Source organism: Meriones unguiculatus, chromosome 4 (assembly GCF_030254825.1).
Source record: "Meriones unguiculatus strain TT.TT164.6M chromosome 4, Bangor_MerUng_6.1, whole genome shotgun sequence".
In the NCBI taxonomy this organism is placed as follows: Eukaryota; Metazoa; Chordata; class Mammalia; order Rodentia; family Muridae; genus Meriones; species Meriones unguiculatus.
The window spans coordinates 88,729,320-88,744,766 of NC_083352.1; the positions used below are offsets into that span (position 1 = coordinate 88,729,320).

Consider the following 15,447-nt stretch of genomic DNA (forward strand, 5'->3'; position numbering starts at 1 on the left):
GTGAAATGTCTTATGTAAGAAGGCAGGAGAAAAAAAGACATACACACCAAAGTCCAACACTTTTACATTTTAACCCTGTAAATATATTCTTGACTATACAAGGCATTCACTGCACTAAAGATCTGCGAGACGTGCCAAACAGCTACTTTCTTATTTTCATGGAGGCCGAAGCACAGCCAGACAAATTTGCCCCACAAATTCTCCAAAAGGCTGTCACCAGGAATGGAGGGGGGACTAACAGTCTACCCCTCTAACAGTCGGGGAGCCGAAATAAGCCAGAGAGAACAGAACAGAAAGGTGTTGATCTAGATTTTTTTATAAAACCTACTTCATTTAGGGCTCTTACATGCTTCTTTCCTTCTCCCTTCCAAGCCTCTAACACCGGGTAGGAGGGAAAGAAGGTTAGCGGGGACAGGGGGTGGACTTCTTTTTGCTACTTCCCACTGGGTAGGGTCGTAGGATGGGGGCAAGTCCAGATAACTGGTAAATCAGCAAACAGCAAATGCAGCAGGAGGACGAGCCAGCAGCCAGCAGTCCTCCTCCAAGCAGCCACGTCTTCTCCGAAAGGCCCTCAAAGTTCGCAGAATTCGACTAATTCCATCTGGTAAAGACCACGCGAGACACTTAACAGGTGTGGGTAAGCTAACCCCCCACAACTTGGAATTATAACAAAAACATGTTTACATATCGTATACCAAAACGTCCACAACAGAAATCAGAGCCCTCATACGTTATAACCCAAAGCAGCAAAACAAAGCAACACATAAAATAAAAACACTTTAAAGAGTTTTGAAAATTAGAGGGTTTTTTTTTTTAGACTTTTAATTGAAAAATGACAGCAAGTCGAATATTAAGAGTAAGTCAGGATGCCTGCCCAGAATGCAAAAGATGAGTACAGCTGGTGTCTAATGCCTGTAATGTAGAGACTGGATCATTGCTGCCAGTTTACTTCAGCCTGGCCATATAGTGAAACCTCATTTCCAAACAAAAGGAAATAAAACAAGGCAAGCAAGCTAGCAAGCAAGCAAACAAACAACAACATCAACCCACAGACGAATATAAAATATATCCATGGTCATGAAAATTATGTAAAATGAATTATCTCACCGATTGACACTATGAAATACAGAAAGTGGGTATAAGCAAGCAGGTGAATTTTGCATTAAATTTAATTGGGGATTGAGGTGGCCCCCAAGTTTAATCCCAGCACTCACTCGGGGAGCAGAGGTAGGCAGATCTCTGCGAGTTCCAGACGAGCCTGGTCTACAAAGTGAGTCCAGAACAGCCAAGGCTACACAGAGAAACCCTGTCTCGAAAGAAAAAGAAAAAAAAAAAGGAAGAAATTAATCTCTCTCTCCTCTCTCTATCTGCATACGGCGAGGTCCAATGTGTATGGACTGAAGATAATGAAAAGTCCCTTCTCCATGGAGTGGTTAGTTAGCACAGTTGGAGAAGCCTGGCTGATTCTGTGTATGGAACTACTCAGCTATGCTCTTCAAGCTAATGACCAAGGTTCCCTAGCAGTTCAGTTAATCACCCAGACCTTTCCACACTGACTGAGATATGAGACTCTGCATGAAAGCAGGAGCTAGATCTTCCCTCTCAGCCGAGCTTTTCTCCCCCATTGGATGGTGGGAGTCTGGAGACATTGGCTGTCTTCCTCAGTCATTCCTCGGTGTCTCGCTGAGAGAGGGTCTGTGTTTTGGGAGCTGTTTAGGCTAGTCTGGGTGGCAGCAAGCTCCCAGGGTCTCTCTCCACATCTTAAATGCTGGGATTCTGGGCAGGTGCAGCCATACCCAGCTTTTATGTGGACGCTCAGGATTTGAACTCAGGCCTTCATGCTTACACAGCAAGTGCCATTATTTCACAAGTCCTGTGTGTGTGTGTGTGTGTGTGTGTTTTAATCAAAGGAGCATTCGTGTGTGCACACAGAAGAAGTTAATATATTACACGTTCCTCTTGTTCCAAGAAAGCAGAGCAGCTGTCCATGTCTCTGAACGGTAGTTTTAGAACTACTGTGATTAGGGGCTGTCACTTTGGGAAGCTTTGGGTTAGATTAGCCGCAGGTAAAGCATCTCCGAGACACCTGCTGGCTCTCCCATCTGCAATGGGAGCTACAGATGTCATGTCAGAGAGCTACTGTCTGATGAGGCAGAGGAAAAGCTGGTGCAGTTCTGCTTCACATGCAGGGCTGCCTCGGATTGCCTACTGTACAAAATAACGTCTGTCCACTAGTTGTCAGTTCTTTCTTTGTAAAGATTGACTTATTTTATTTTTTCAGAAGAGGGCTTTGGGGCCCCTGGAACTAGATTTAGAAATGTTTGTGAGCCACCTTGTGGATGCTGGGGATTGAACCTCTGCAAGAGTGGCAAGTGCTCTTCAGTGCTGTCATCTATCCAGTCCTATTTTTTTAATTAACTATGTGCATATATGTTTGTCTATGTACAGATATGTACATGTGTGTGCAGTGCCAGAGGAGACTAGAAGGAGTCAGAACTCCTGGAGTTGGGTTAAAGATAGTTGGGAGGATCTGGCAGTGGTAGTGAGCGCCTCTGCCCACCCCCCTCAACACACACCCCAGACAGGGTTTCTCTGTGCAGCCTTGGCTGTTCTGGACTCACTTTGTAGACCAGGTTGGTCTCAAACTCACAGAGATCCACCTGCCTCTGCCTCCCAGAGTGCTGGGATTACAGGTGTGTGCCACCGTGCTTGCCTTTAATCCCAACATTTGGTGAGGCAACCTGGTCTACAGAGCAAATTCTAGGACATCAAGGACTAAGCAGAGAAACCCGTCTCAAAAAAAAAAAAAAAAAAAGCTGGGCTCTGCTGTCAGGCACCTTTAATGCCATCACTTGGAAGGCATAGCCAGCTGGATCTCTGTGAGTCTGAGGCCAGCCTGGTTTACAATGAGAAATCCTATCTCAAACAAAAACAAAAACAACAACAATAAACAAAACCCAACAAAACAAACCAAAACCAACCAACCAAAATAAACAAACAGTTGGGAGGTACCTGATGTGAGTGCTGGGGCACAAACCAGACTCTGGTTCTCTGGAAGGGCAGTAAGCACTCTTAGACACTGAGCAATCTCTCTAGGACCCACATCCCTTATTAAACAACAGGGTTGACAGAAGGAAGAAAACAAGCTCGCTTGTGCTTATATGAAGCAGAAGTCGAATAGTACCTATTTTTTGTTGTTGTTTCAAGAGATATGAAATCTACCAAGAATGGCAAAACACTGACCTTTTTTATTTAAAAAAACTCATTTTTATTTTTAGTAGTATGAGCGTTTTGCCTGCATACACACATACATACACATATGTACTGCTCGGTGTCTGGTGCCCTCAGAGGCCAGAAGATAATAATGGATTATGTCGGTGCTGAGAACTGACCCCAGTTTCTCTGCAAGAGCCGCAAGTGATTATCAGGGTTGGAGAGGTGGCTCAGTGGTTAAGAGCACTGTCTGCTATTCCAAAGGACATAGATTCAATTCCCAGCACCCACATGGCAGCTCACAACTGTCTGTAACTCCAGTTCCAAGAGATTCTGATACTCTCACACCAATGCATATAAAATAAAATTAAATAAGTTAAAAAAATAATAATAACTTAAGCTCTGGAGAACTTAGTGTCTTGAGAGGTATAGATCAAAGGAGCATTATGAAAGGCCTGACTGAAGATACTGTAGGCTGGGGTTTGCTTTTCAGGGCTTCATTCGCCAGATTTTGGACTTTGTAGTTATTAGGTGGAAACATTCTTACCGCAGGAGGTGGTCTTCTCTTGTTTCACTACAGATGTGGCACTTGCAAAGAGACCTGTCTGCAAATGGCATCTGTGAGATGTTGAAGGAAAACATTACTTTTGTCCTGACAAAAACAGAATAAGGCTAGGCCATGGTGACCCAAGCCTTTAATCCCAGCAGGAGGGAGGAAGAGGCAAATTCTGTAACAAGTTGCATGGTGACATCCTGTATACAAACAAACAAACAAAAATAGCAAAATGATGAATGAGTGAAAAAAAATTTTTTTATGCAGCCGTGTCTGGTCCGGAACCGGTCCGGCTGGCCTTGAACTTCTGAAGATCTGCCCGCCACTGCCAATGCCACCTGAGTGTTGGAATAAAAGGCAGAAGCTACTACATCCAACTTGAAAATATAATTTTAAAGTGCTAGTTTAATTTCAAAGCTTTTAAATACAATTATTTAAAAATGTCTTTTGGGCACGGTAGGGTATTCGAATGATCTCAGCTATGTGGTGGCCCTGAACAAGTAGGATGAACTACTCAGCAAGCGTTTGTCTCAAAAATGGGAGGGGTGTAGCTTCAGATGAACGTCTTCGTGTTCAACCCCTAGCACAGCCAAAGGGAGAAAATGCATCGTGACCTGTTTTCAAATGAAATGAATACACGCGCTGCCTGTTAGTTCACTGTCTCCAACCTCAAGCATTGCCTCTCCCTTTCCATCAGCTCCTTGCACACGTCGACCTGGAACCTGCTCACCTTGGCTGAGCGTTTCTGTAGGGAACCAGTTTCTGTTAACACCACTTTTGTCCCACCCCCTCGCTGTACTTCTGGATATTCTGATTGGCCCTCAGCCTTCCTTGTGCTCTAGGATTGGTCAGAGGCGTGCGGGGCCGCGGAGAACCCTCTGCTGTGGGAAACATTCCTGGGCGGGCGAGGTGCCGGCGGGTGCAGCCATGGCGTAAGGCAGCGCGTGGGTGCGGCGCGTGGCAGGCCTTGGAGGCCTGTCATTGCCAGCGTCCACGAGAGCCAGTACCTCAATCCAATGATGACCAGCGGGGTAGTGCACGCCAACTTGTTTGGCATCAAGGACTGGGTGACGCCCTATAAGATCGCGGTCCTGGTGCTGTTGAACGAGATGGGCCGCACAGGAGAGGGCGCCGTCAGCCTCGTGGAGCGGCGGAAGCTCAACCAGCTGCTCCTGCCACTGCTGCAGGTGAGGGCGCCCACTCCTTCCCGCCCATTTCTGTGCGCTTAGTGTGGGCCCCGCCCCGAGCGGGAGGGCGGAGAAGTCCACCCGGGGCCTACGGGAGGGGGCTCAGCTCGTAACTCTGCTCTAGAGGATCTAGAAAAATGACGTGAATGCTTCTAGCTTTGAAAGGGTTCTTTTTGCAGGTCCTCATTAGGCTCCTCTTAACGGAATGACTACAGGGAGAGTTATTGTTTCAGATCCTTGGTCTTCTGGAAAGTGGGGTGCACATGACCTTGAGCTTTAGAGAACAAAGAGAGGGCTTGTAGCCGCTCCTCATTCTAGAGAACTGCCATAAATAGAATAAGGACCTATCAGTGTTGTTCAAACGTATTCTATGCGGTAGGCACTGGAGATGTTTTATTTCATTCTGCGGACTCAGATTGTAGCGCCGTTGACTGGAGCAAGTTTGTTAAACCCTTTGGGGTCTTTGCTTTTTCTCTGTAACATGAGGAAGATGATAGAAACAGTTGGCGTTCATTTCTTAGAGACTTATTTATTTGTATGAATGTTTTGCCTGCGTGTATATATGGTGTACTGTGTATGCCCGTGGAAGTCAGAAGATACTGGCTTCTCTGGAGCGGGAGTTACAGATTGTTGTGAGCCACAGTGTGGATACTGGGAATTGAACTCAGGTCCTCTGCAAGAGCAATCAGTGCTCTTAAGCACTGAGTCATCTCCAGCCTTAATTGACATTCATGAGGGACAGGGTTTCCATAATTGTAACTCTCATCCGTATCCATAACGCTAGTATTATAAATGAATGGTTATCCCTAATGCCATAATACTAAAATTTTAGTGCCTAGAAAAGAAATAGTGATTCTGGTATCATAACTTTCACCTGCCTGCCAATTTATAAAAACAAACTTTTTTCGTTTTATGACATTTGGAATTCTGATTCTTAACCCAGCTACCTGCTACCTACTAGTTTTAAAGTATTTACAGAATTAGTTTAATAACATTTCAGTAGACCTTAACTCTTTTACTTAACTATTTGACTTTCCCAATTCGTGTTTCACCTTTGCATTAATTCACAAAAGCTATGGTAAAAATGTTTATGTAGAAAAATTGATAATGTGAAAGAGAGTTCACCATGCTTTCCAGTTCTGCTTTGTTTGTTCTCAGAGTGATTCAGTATTAATCCATGTAATTGTTGAGTACTAGTTTGAAAAGGACCTTGATAAATGCTACTTGCTAAATATTCTATTGATTACTTCTTCCACTTAACAAGTCCTGGAGCTCTTTCCACATCAGTTAGCATTTTTTTTTCTCCTTTTCCAGAGCTGAGGACTGAACCCAGGGCCTTGCGCTTGCTAGGCTAGCACTCTACCACTGAGCTAAATCCCCAACCCCCAGTCAGCATATTTGAATATTCTTTTTATCAGCTGCATGATATTGCATACCAAGATAACCAACATAATTTCAACTCTTCCTATAAATAATAAATTAATCTTTCTCATTTGTTTTTATTTTAACATACAGGCTGTTTTAGTTTTGTTTGTTTTTCAAGACGGGGTTTCTTTGTGTTGCCCTGGTTGTCCTGGAACTAGCTCTGTAGACTGGGTGGTTTCCAAGTCAGAGAGCCCCCTGCCTCTGTCTCGTGAGTGCTGGGATTTAAGGTGTGCACCCAGCCATACAGTTTATTTTAAAATAAGGTATGTCATATACAACTTCCCAAGAAGTAGAATTGTTGGGTTACCCACATCTAAAGTGGCATAAACACTAACTTTCTAAAATGGCTCCAAAGTGTTATTTTCAACCTCATGTAGATTATAACCCTGATAGTTGAGGTTGTATATTCTTTACCCCATAACATCCTCTTTCTGGGGTCAGCCAGCCTTCCTTTCTGAGGTCAGGAAGGGATGACATGTGTTTATACTCACGAGAACTAGAGCACCCACCTTTGTATAATGCATCCCAGTGTACAAAGTAATTTAATGAAATGTAAAATAAATTTATATTAGCTCACTTAACTTTTGCCATAAACAAAGGAAATAGTGATTATTAAGTCCGTTTACCTGATGAAGGAAATAGGCTCAGTGTTGCTTTGTTCATAGAGTGACAATGGAAGGAGAGCCTTGTCTTATAAATCCTGTTCATTTTTTCTTTTCTTTTTAGACCATTCCATTGACTAAAGAAAAACAATCCACAGATGCGAACTATGTCTTGGTGTTTTACATAGCCAGGAAAATCCTGATTTTATATATTTTTTTTTTTGGAATGATTGATAAATGACTCAGTTTCAGTTCTTTGTCAGTCTGTAGCTCTTTGGCCATTATCTCTAACCTTCTATTTCTCCTTTATGCAGGGCCCAGATATTACACTATCAAAGCTATACAAGCTAATTGAAGAATCGTGTCCTCAGCTGGCAAATTCAGTGCAGATCAGGTAAACTTTCTTTCTGCAAAGGGGTGGGTGAAAATTACAAAGGAGTGGGTAGCAATTCTGTTAAAAATAAATCTTGGGCTGGGAGCGTGGCTCTGTTGGTAAAGTGCTAGTACAAAACCTGGTACAACAGCTGTAATCCCTGCCCTTGGGAGGTAGAGGAAGGAAGAGCAGAAATTCAGGGTCCTCCTTGGCCTCAGAGGAATTAAAGTTGAGCTCCTTCAAGGGTTGTTTTCCTAAGTACCTTTATTTACATATATTTTTAATAGGTAACGTTAGACATAAGGTTTAAGTATTCTCCTCCCGGGTATATTATTTCATATGGAATTACTCCTTTGTAATTGTCTTAGAGAATTCCATTTTTACTTTGACAAATGTTATGACCAGGAGCAAGCAATGTATGATACTCTTGAGGAATATGGGAGTAACATTTTAAATGGATTATATAGTTTATTTTAGAAACCACAGCTTTATACAAACCTTGAAATCATTTTCAAAGCAGAATTGTTGTCGGTAATTCAGGAATATGAAACATGGATGATGTTCAGCGGGCCTTCCTAAAACATGCATCCCAATTTTCTCATTCAGAATCAAACTGATGGCTGAAGGCGAATTGAAGGATATGGAACAGTTTTTTGATGACCTTTCAGATTCTTTTTCTGGAACTGAACCAGAGGTTCACAAAACAAGTGTAGTAGGTATGAAACTCCTCAGAAGAGCAGAGTGTTCTCACTGAAGTGAGCCGCTTCGCGAGGGGCATCTGCCATTACTTTGGTGTCCATGAACAAGCACAGTAGGGGTTCTGGCTGTGCTGTGGTTCTTATTTACTGCCTCAAGGTTGTGATCTGTATTTAACCGTAACTTGTGGAAAAGCGCCTCTGTTTTATCTGTAGTAGTTAGCCTGGTTCTGGGGTCGTTAGGGTTTCCCAGATCTTTTCACAGTCCTGCGGACCTCTTGCCTGTATTGTGCAACTGTAAGTGAGGGGCACCGGCCAAACTTAGGAAGCGAGGTGAGTGGACATGCGCTCTTCCTTTAGAATTGAAGTACGTGCATACATGACATTTGTTTGATGCTTTTCTACTAACTGTGCCCATGCCCCTCCCCCTGGCTCTCTTGCATGGTCATTTTTATGTTATTTAACATCAGCAACTGAGTTTATTGATCTCCTGTTTCCCAGGTCTTGGATGTGTAAGGCAGACATAGGTTTTCCTCTTACAGAGACTAAGTTGTGCTGGGAGGAGGGGTGGCAAATGTTAAAAAAGTAAATCGATAAGATAATTTAAATACTTCTCAGCTTTTGACTAGAATCAGATACAGTGAATATAATAGTTTCAGAGAGTTTGAATAACTGAAGAAAATAGAGGCCTGAAGAGGTAGTGACGGAAGAGGAGTGAGACCTGAATGTAAAGCATGAGGGAAGAGCGCTCCGGGTGGACAGCACGTACAATTCTTCTGAAGGAAGAATCGGGCCAGTAGTCACTGCCTTGTCCTGGGGTGTCAGCTAATGCTTTCACCTTGTCTGTGGTCTTATTTTATAGGTCTGTTTCTGCGTCACATGATCTTGGCCTACAGTAAGCTTTCTTTCAGTCAAGTGTTTAAGCTATACACTGCCCTCCAGCAATACTTCCAGAATGGGGAGAAGAAGACAGTGGAAGATGCTGATATGGATAGAGAGGATGGAGAGAGACAAATGGAAAAAGAAGAGCTCGATGTGTCTGTGAGGTAATTTGGGTTTTCCTGTCAGGCATCCTTTTTCAGTGACACAACTAAAAGTCCACGCTGCTTCAGATTTCATGAGCTGTCTGTCCCTAGGGATCCAGGTTAGCTTATGGGCTGCATCTGAGGTTTATTGAGTGCCCTGTGGCTTGGAGTTGGCTGGTGGGAGGCACAGGAGGGCAGCCCACAGGTGGAAGGAGGGTGAGGTCAGGGTATGCATTCAATGGTTCCCTTCCTTTGGGCTTATGACGGTGGCTGAAGGGACTCCCTATGCTTTTGGGAATATGGTAACTATGAAGAAGTGTTGACAGGCCTGAGAGTAAAGGTGGCCCGTCGTTATTTGTCCTACAAACTGTTTTTCCCAACAGCTTCTCTGAGCCCTGCTCCTATTTTTGTAAGAGGCCTTTGTTAAAGTCTACTCAGCATCAGTCTTCAGAGCGAAGGGACTTTGGACTGTTGATGAGACTCTCTTGAGGACCTCCTACAGCACAGGCATTCATCACATCCAGGTCTCCACACAAAATATTTTAAAATTAGCTTATAATCTAACGGATTTCCCTAAGCTGGGTGTCTTTAATTTTTATGGACACATGTTCTCATTATGTAGTCTAGGCTGGCCTTAAACTGCCCGTGTGGCCCTGGCTGGCTTCAAACATGAACACTTATTATACATATCACACACATGGAAAAAAAATAGCCGGTTATGGTGGTATATGATTTTAATCCCAGAACTGGAAAGGCAGAGGCAGGAAGATCTCTATTAGTTTGAGGCCAGCCTGATCTACATAATTTTAGAACAGCCAGGTCTACATAGACACTGTCTCAAAAAATCCAAAAAACTAACTAAAGAAAGAAAGAAAAAGATGCAGCTTCATATATTTCTTTACTCGTTTGATTATTGAAACTTTTTGTTGTTTTATTTTTTTCAGTGCTGGGATTGGGTGCAGGGCTTATGCATGCTACAGAGGTGCTCCACCACTGAGCCTTTCTTTAACTTTTTTTTTATTAGTTACATTTTATTAACTCTGTATCCCAGCTGTATCTGCCCCCTCATTCCCTCCCAAACACTCCTTCCCTTTCTTTAACTTTTTAAGATGGTTAATTGAGGCCCCCTTTTTACTATGAAAAGGAAATTTAGATTTTCTTATTAGTATATAATTTCAGAGGGTGGGGTGGGGACCCATAATGACATGCATGCTAGACCCTTTCGTGATTTTATTTTGTTATATTACATTGGCAAAATTATTCCTTTCTTTTCTTGTAGTTATTGGGATGCTTTTAGTTTTCTGTGGGGGAATTCTTTCTCTTACAAGCAGGAAAGGGAAACACACACATGAGGTAATACTGTGTGTTTGCGAGTCTCCCACCTTATAGCCCAGTTCTTCTGTTTTGAAGGGGAGCCCCACTGTTTTTATATTTTTGCCAAGGTTTCATTTCAGTAGCCCAGACTGGCCTTAAACTCACAACTTCTCCTGCTTCAGTGTTCAGGTGCAGAGATTACAGGTGTGAGCCGCCACTGCCAGCTCCAGTTGTTAATTTAAGATCGGGAGGGCCAGGGACGTAGCTCAGGGGCACAGAACTTGCCTTCCTGAATGGGGTTCTAGGTTCAGCCTTCAGTGCCAAAGAAACACACTTGGAAGTTCACCCCTGTTCAACCCTGACGTGTTTATCAAGTGTTTGATCAAGTTGCACAACAGGCAAACTGGAATTTCACCTCATGGTTGGTTCATCTTTGTGGCTCAGCAGCAGCATTCATGTTCTGCAAAAGGAGCGCAGGTCTGTAGAGTACACTTGTGAGCTTACTGGGAAGGTCCTGAGACTGCAGGAGGCTGTCACTGCTTCTTTTCATCTAAGTTAGTTCTATCTTGTTTCTCTTGCTGGTAGCCTAATCTCCCAAACTCAGCTATCCTGCAACTGTTTGCTGAGTGCTTCCTACATGCCAGGCACTATGCTTGGTGCCATTTATTCTGCAAAGAGGATAAAATCCCATGCCAGTAGGTAGGGATGGACAAATGATAGATAGGGAAGTAAATTTAAAATAGTGAGATAAAATTTTTAAGGAAGTCATCGAGGTAAAGAAATGAAACAGAAGCCATGTTTGGTGGTAGGTATAATTCCAACAGTGGGGAGCGAATAGGAAATAATCAAGGAGGCAGGAGGATTATGAGTTCCAGGTATGCCTGTGCTAGGTAGTGAGTTTTAGGATAGCCTGGGCTGTGTAGCAAGATCCTGTCTTAAAGAAAGATTGGGACACTGGATAAAGAGTGCTAGGAGTGGGGGAGCTGTGGTAGAGGGCTGTATGTGATGCAGTGTTTTGAAGGTTCATCCGTGCTGTACAGGATGCCTGCAGAGGCCAGAAGAAGGCATCTGGAGTTAGAGGTGAGCTGCCATGTAGATGCTGGGAATCAAACCTGGGTCTTCTGCAAGAGCAACACATGTTATATAAACACTGATCTATCTCTCCAGCCTGAGAACTTTTTTTTTTAAGGATTAATATATTGATTAATACGTTGCATGTATATACCACATTTTGCTTATCTACAGTTTATCAATGGATAATTGAGTTGCTTTCATGTTTCAACTGTTGTAAGTAATGCCATGTAAACATAGATCTACCGATAAGTGTTTGGTTCCTGAGTTCATTACATTTTGATGTTTGTTTCCTAATAGCTTCATAATTCGTAGTCCAGGTTGCTCTTGAACTTGTTCTCTTCCTGTCTCAGCCTTATGAGACAGGAATTATAGGAGTGTGTGACCGTAATCTGCCTGAACTTGTAAAGAATTTACATGATTTGTAAATGTTACCTTTTTTACTCTTGTATAATTTTTTTTCTATTATTTCATTTGCTTTCATTTTACAGAGAAGAGGAAGTATCTTGCAGTGGTCCTCTGTCCCAAAAACAAGCAGAATTTTTTCTTTCTCAGCAGGTATGTTAGTTATGTAACTTATTATGAGCTTTGTTTCTTTTATTAAGCCCTATGATGTTCTGTATTATCATGTCCATGTGAAGTTAATGTATTTATTTGCAAAAATAAATAAATACATTTATTTGCATCTGTAGTTTTAGATGGCTGTGAGCTGCCATGTAGATGCTGGGAACCAAATCTGGGTCTTCTGCAAATATACGAATATATGAAAAGTAGCAGTTGCGAAACTTGTTCTTGTTTCTCTTGTCCCTCTTAAAGGGTAGCAGCAATTGGTCCTTGCCTGCCTGTAGCACTTTATTCTTGTTTTAACATTATAAGGCAGGTGCATTTCACAGTGGGCTGTGACCAACATCTCCTACCTTGGTAATTGGGGTTTGCCTTTTTCTTTCTGCAGTTATGTACGTGTTTAGTTGTAATATCGAGGGGATGGAACCCAGTGTCCTGCACATGCTGGGCAATCACTGGAGCATTCTGAGTTATATTCCCCGTTACCTTTCTCCCTGTGTATGTGTATGTGTGACGTATGTATTGTCCATGTGCACACATGTGCATGTGGAGGCCCCATGAAGTCAGGAGTCTCTCATAATTGCCCTGAGCTTTATTCATTGAGGCAGGATCTTTCAGTTGACTCTAGAATTCGACAAGCTGCTAGTCTAGCTAGCCAGCTCCCTCTGGGGCTCCCGCACTGCATTTCTAGTTCTGGAATTGCAGTGGGCTGTATACCCACTCAGCTTGTCTTTTTGATGTTTTCACACATAAATGTAAAGAAAAGTGCAAGACCAGACAAGGTGGCTCAGTGTGTAAAGGTGGCTGTCACTAGGCCTGCTGAGCTGAGTTCAGTCCTGGGACTCATGGTGGAAAGAGAGGACCAACCTCCCACAACTTGTCCTCTGACTACCACACATACCCACCATGGGCTTTTTGTTAGTTTGGGATGGGGTGTCATGATGTAGCCCAGGCTGGCTGCAGAGTTTTGGCAATCTTCCTATCTTGGCCTTCAAGTTACTGGATTAAGGTTTGGGCCACTGCATCCAACAAAAGTGTCGTATAGTGAATGCCCATGCAACTACTCTCGGGATTCCACAATTATATTTTGCTCTGTTTGTGAAATATTTAACATGCTGCATCCAGATAAAAGAGATCTTATATCTTGAAGCTGGGCTAGGGCTTCAGTATGGAGCCTAGACTGACATTAAACACAGAATGTTCCTGTCTTGTCTTCCTGACTGTTGATTACCAGTGTGCTTGTATTATCTTTTTCTTTTTCTAATTAAAAAATGAATTATGTCTGTGTGTGTGGTTATGTGCATGTGAATGCAGTGTTCTCAGAGGACAAAAGGAAGTCCTTGGAGCTAAATTACAGGTGGTTGGTTGTAAGTTGTCTGATATGAGTGTTGGGCACCAAACTTTGGTCTTCTGGAAGAGCAGCACTCTTAACCAGTGCTGACAATCATATTATTTTATTTGATTTTTTAATGTATTTCACGTGTTTAGATCCTGGTGTTTATTGCTCCAGATATGTCTTGTTACAGCTTTGAGCCATAGCGTTTTATTATTGTGGGAACATAACCTAAATATTTTTTTGCTGTGCTATTTTAATATAAAATAGAATTAAAATTTTGTGTTCTGATTTTCTTCATTTTGCTTATAATTTTCTTCCTTCAGGAAGAAGTAGTATTTTTTGTTGTTGTTGTTGTTTAATTTTAAGAAGTAATATTTGAGTTTTAGCTGGATGTGGTGGTATGTGCCTTCAGTTCCACCACTGGAGAGGCGGAGCAGGCAGATCTCTGTGAATTCCAGAATAGCATAGCCTGGTCTCCATAGAGTTCAGGCCAGCCAAGGCTGTATAGTGAAACTTTTTTTCAAAACTAAACTAAACTGGGGCTGGAGAGATGGCTCAGTGGTTAAGAGCACTATCTGCTCTTCCAGAGGTCCTGAGTTCAAGTTTCAGCAAACACATCCTCGCTCACAACCATTTATACTGGGATCTGACACCTTCTTCTGGTGTGCAGTTGTACATGCAGATAGAACACTCATACATAAAATAAATAAAATTTTTTTTTAAAAGCCTAAACTAAAATAATTGAATTACCTCTCATGGTGAATTTCATACAGAATTCTTCAGCTGTGGAGCCCAGGTTTCATACCTGAATACTGACTGCATTAGCTGTGGGGAAGAGATGCTTGTCATCTGGATTCTCCTCACACCCTGCAGATGAATTAAAAGGTTAAATGTAAACGCATGGTGCTGTAATTAGACTAGAAGGAGCACCATATTAAGTTTTAACTGCCCCTGGGTGGGGAAAGCCTTTGTGAACATAAAGGAGAAACCATGCAGGAGATACTTGGTTTTTCGCCATAAAACTTAATGTTTGCATGTCATCACATTCTCCAACTTAATTAAAAGGCAAATGACAAAATGGGGGAAATTATTTGCAATAAACGTGAGAGTTAGCAATGTTGCCTTAGAAACCATTTTCAAAGATTGTTTGATGATGAGACAAAGTTCATAATTCATAATTATGTGAAAAAAAGAAAAAAGAAAAAGCAGAGCTGGAGAGACTGCTCAGTGGTTAAGAGCATTGGCTGCTCTTCCAGAGGACCTAGGTTGTACTCCTGACCCACCCACATGGTGGTTCAAAACTGTCTCTAACTTGAGTTCCAGGGGAATCCAATGCCCTCTACTGTCCTCTGTGGGCACTACATAATGTGGTATATAGACATAGCCCTTCCCCCCACCCCCATCTCTCTCTCTCTCTCTCTCTCTCTCTCTCTCTCTCTCTCTCCCTCTCTCCCCTTCTCTCTCCCTCCCTCCCTCTCTCTCTCCCTCCCATGGTTTTTGGTTTGTTTTTTGTTTTGCTTTGTTTTTAGAGACAAAGTCTCAGTGTAGCCCTGCCTGTCCTGGAACTCCCTCTGTAGACCAGGCTGGCCTCTAACTCCATCTGCCTCTGCCTCCTGAATGCTGGGATTAAAGGTATGCACCATCACTGCCCAGCTAATAATTTTCTTCCCTTTTTTTTAAAGTTTTATTTATTTATTATGTATACAGTGTTTCGTAGACCTGCAGGCCAGAAGAGGGCACCAGATCTCATAGATGGTTATGAGCCACCATGTGGTTGCTGGGAATTGAACTCATGACCTCTAGAAGAGCAGCCAGTGCCATCTCTTCAGCCCAATTCTCTTCTTTTAAAAAAAGAAAAAATCTATAAGATTATATCACTACTTTGTCTTTTTAATATTGTATTTTAAAAAATAATTAAACTTGATGTGCGTTAGTGTAAAGGTGAAAGATCCCTTGGAATTGGCATTGCAGACAGTTGTGATCTGCCATGTGGGTGCTGGGAATTGAACCCCAGTCCTTTGGAAGAACAGTGCTCTTAACCACTGAGCCATCTTTCCAGCCCCTTAACATTGTATTGTATTGTATGTGT

General features: G+C 42.6%; 1 protein-coding gene and 1 long non-coding RNA gene across 5 annotated transcripts in view; one reads left to right on the forward strand and one right to left on the reverse strand.

Moving 5' to 3' along the window:
- Positions 1-198: 198 nt before the first annotated feature.
- Positions 199-4,640, reverse strand: LOC132653694 (uncharacterized). Of its 2 annotated transcripts, XR_009591491.1 has the most exons (4): positions 4,381-4,640; positions 3,761-3,966; positions 1,215-1,306; positions 199-601 (listed from the first exon to the last, which is right to left on the reverse strand). It is a non-coding gene; the product is annotated as an uncharacterized LOC132653694 (long non-coding RNA). The 2 variants fall into 2 exon arrangements; XR_009591490.1 differs by having other exon boundaries at positions 3,761-4,640.
- The window catches only part of Anapc5 (anaphase promoting complex subunit 5), a 33,625-nt gene continuing 22,817 nt past the window's right edge, over positions 4,640-15,447 (forward strand). For 2 of the 3 annotated variants that reach the window (XM_021631358.2, XM_021631359.2), the window contains exons 1-5: positions 4,640-4,953; positions 7,295-7,374; positions 7,960-8,069; positions 8,911-9,094; positions 11,950-12,016. In XM_021631358.2, the coding sequence (XP_021487033.1) occupies positions 4,783-4,953; positions 7,295-7,374; positions 7,960-8,069; positions 8,911-9,094; positions 11,950-12,016 (612 nt within the window). In that variant the 5' untranslated portion in view covers positions 4,640-4,782. The remainder of the gene's footprint in view (positions 4,954-7,294; positions 7,375-7,959; positions 8,070-8,910; positions 9,095-11,949; positions 12,017-15,447) is intronic. The other variant, XM_060382407.1, reaches the window with a different exon arrangement.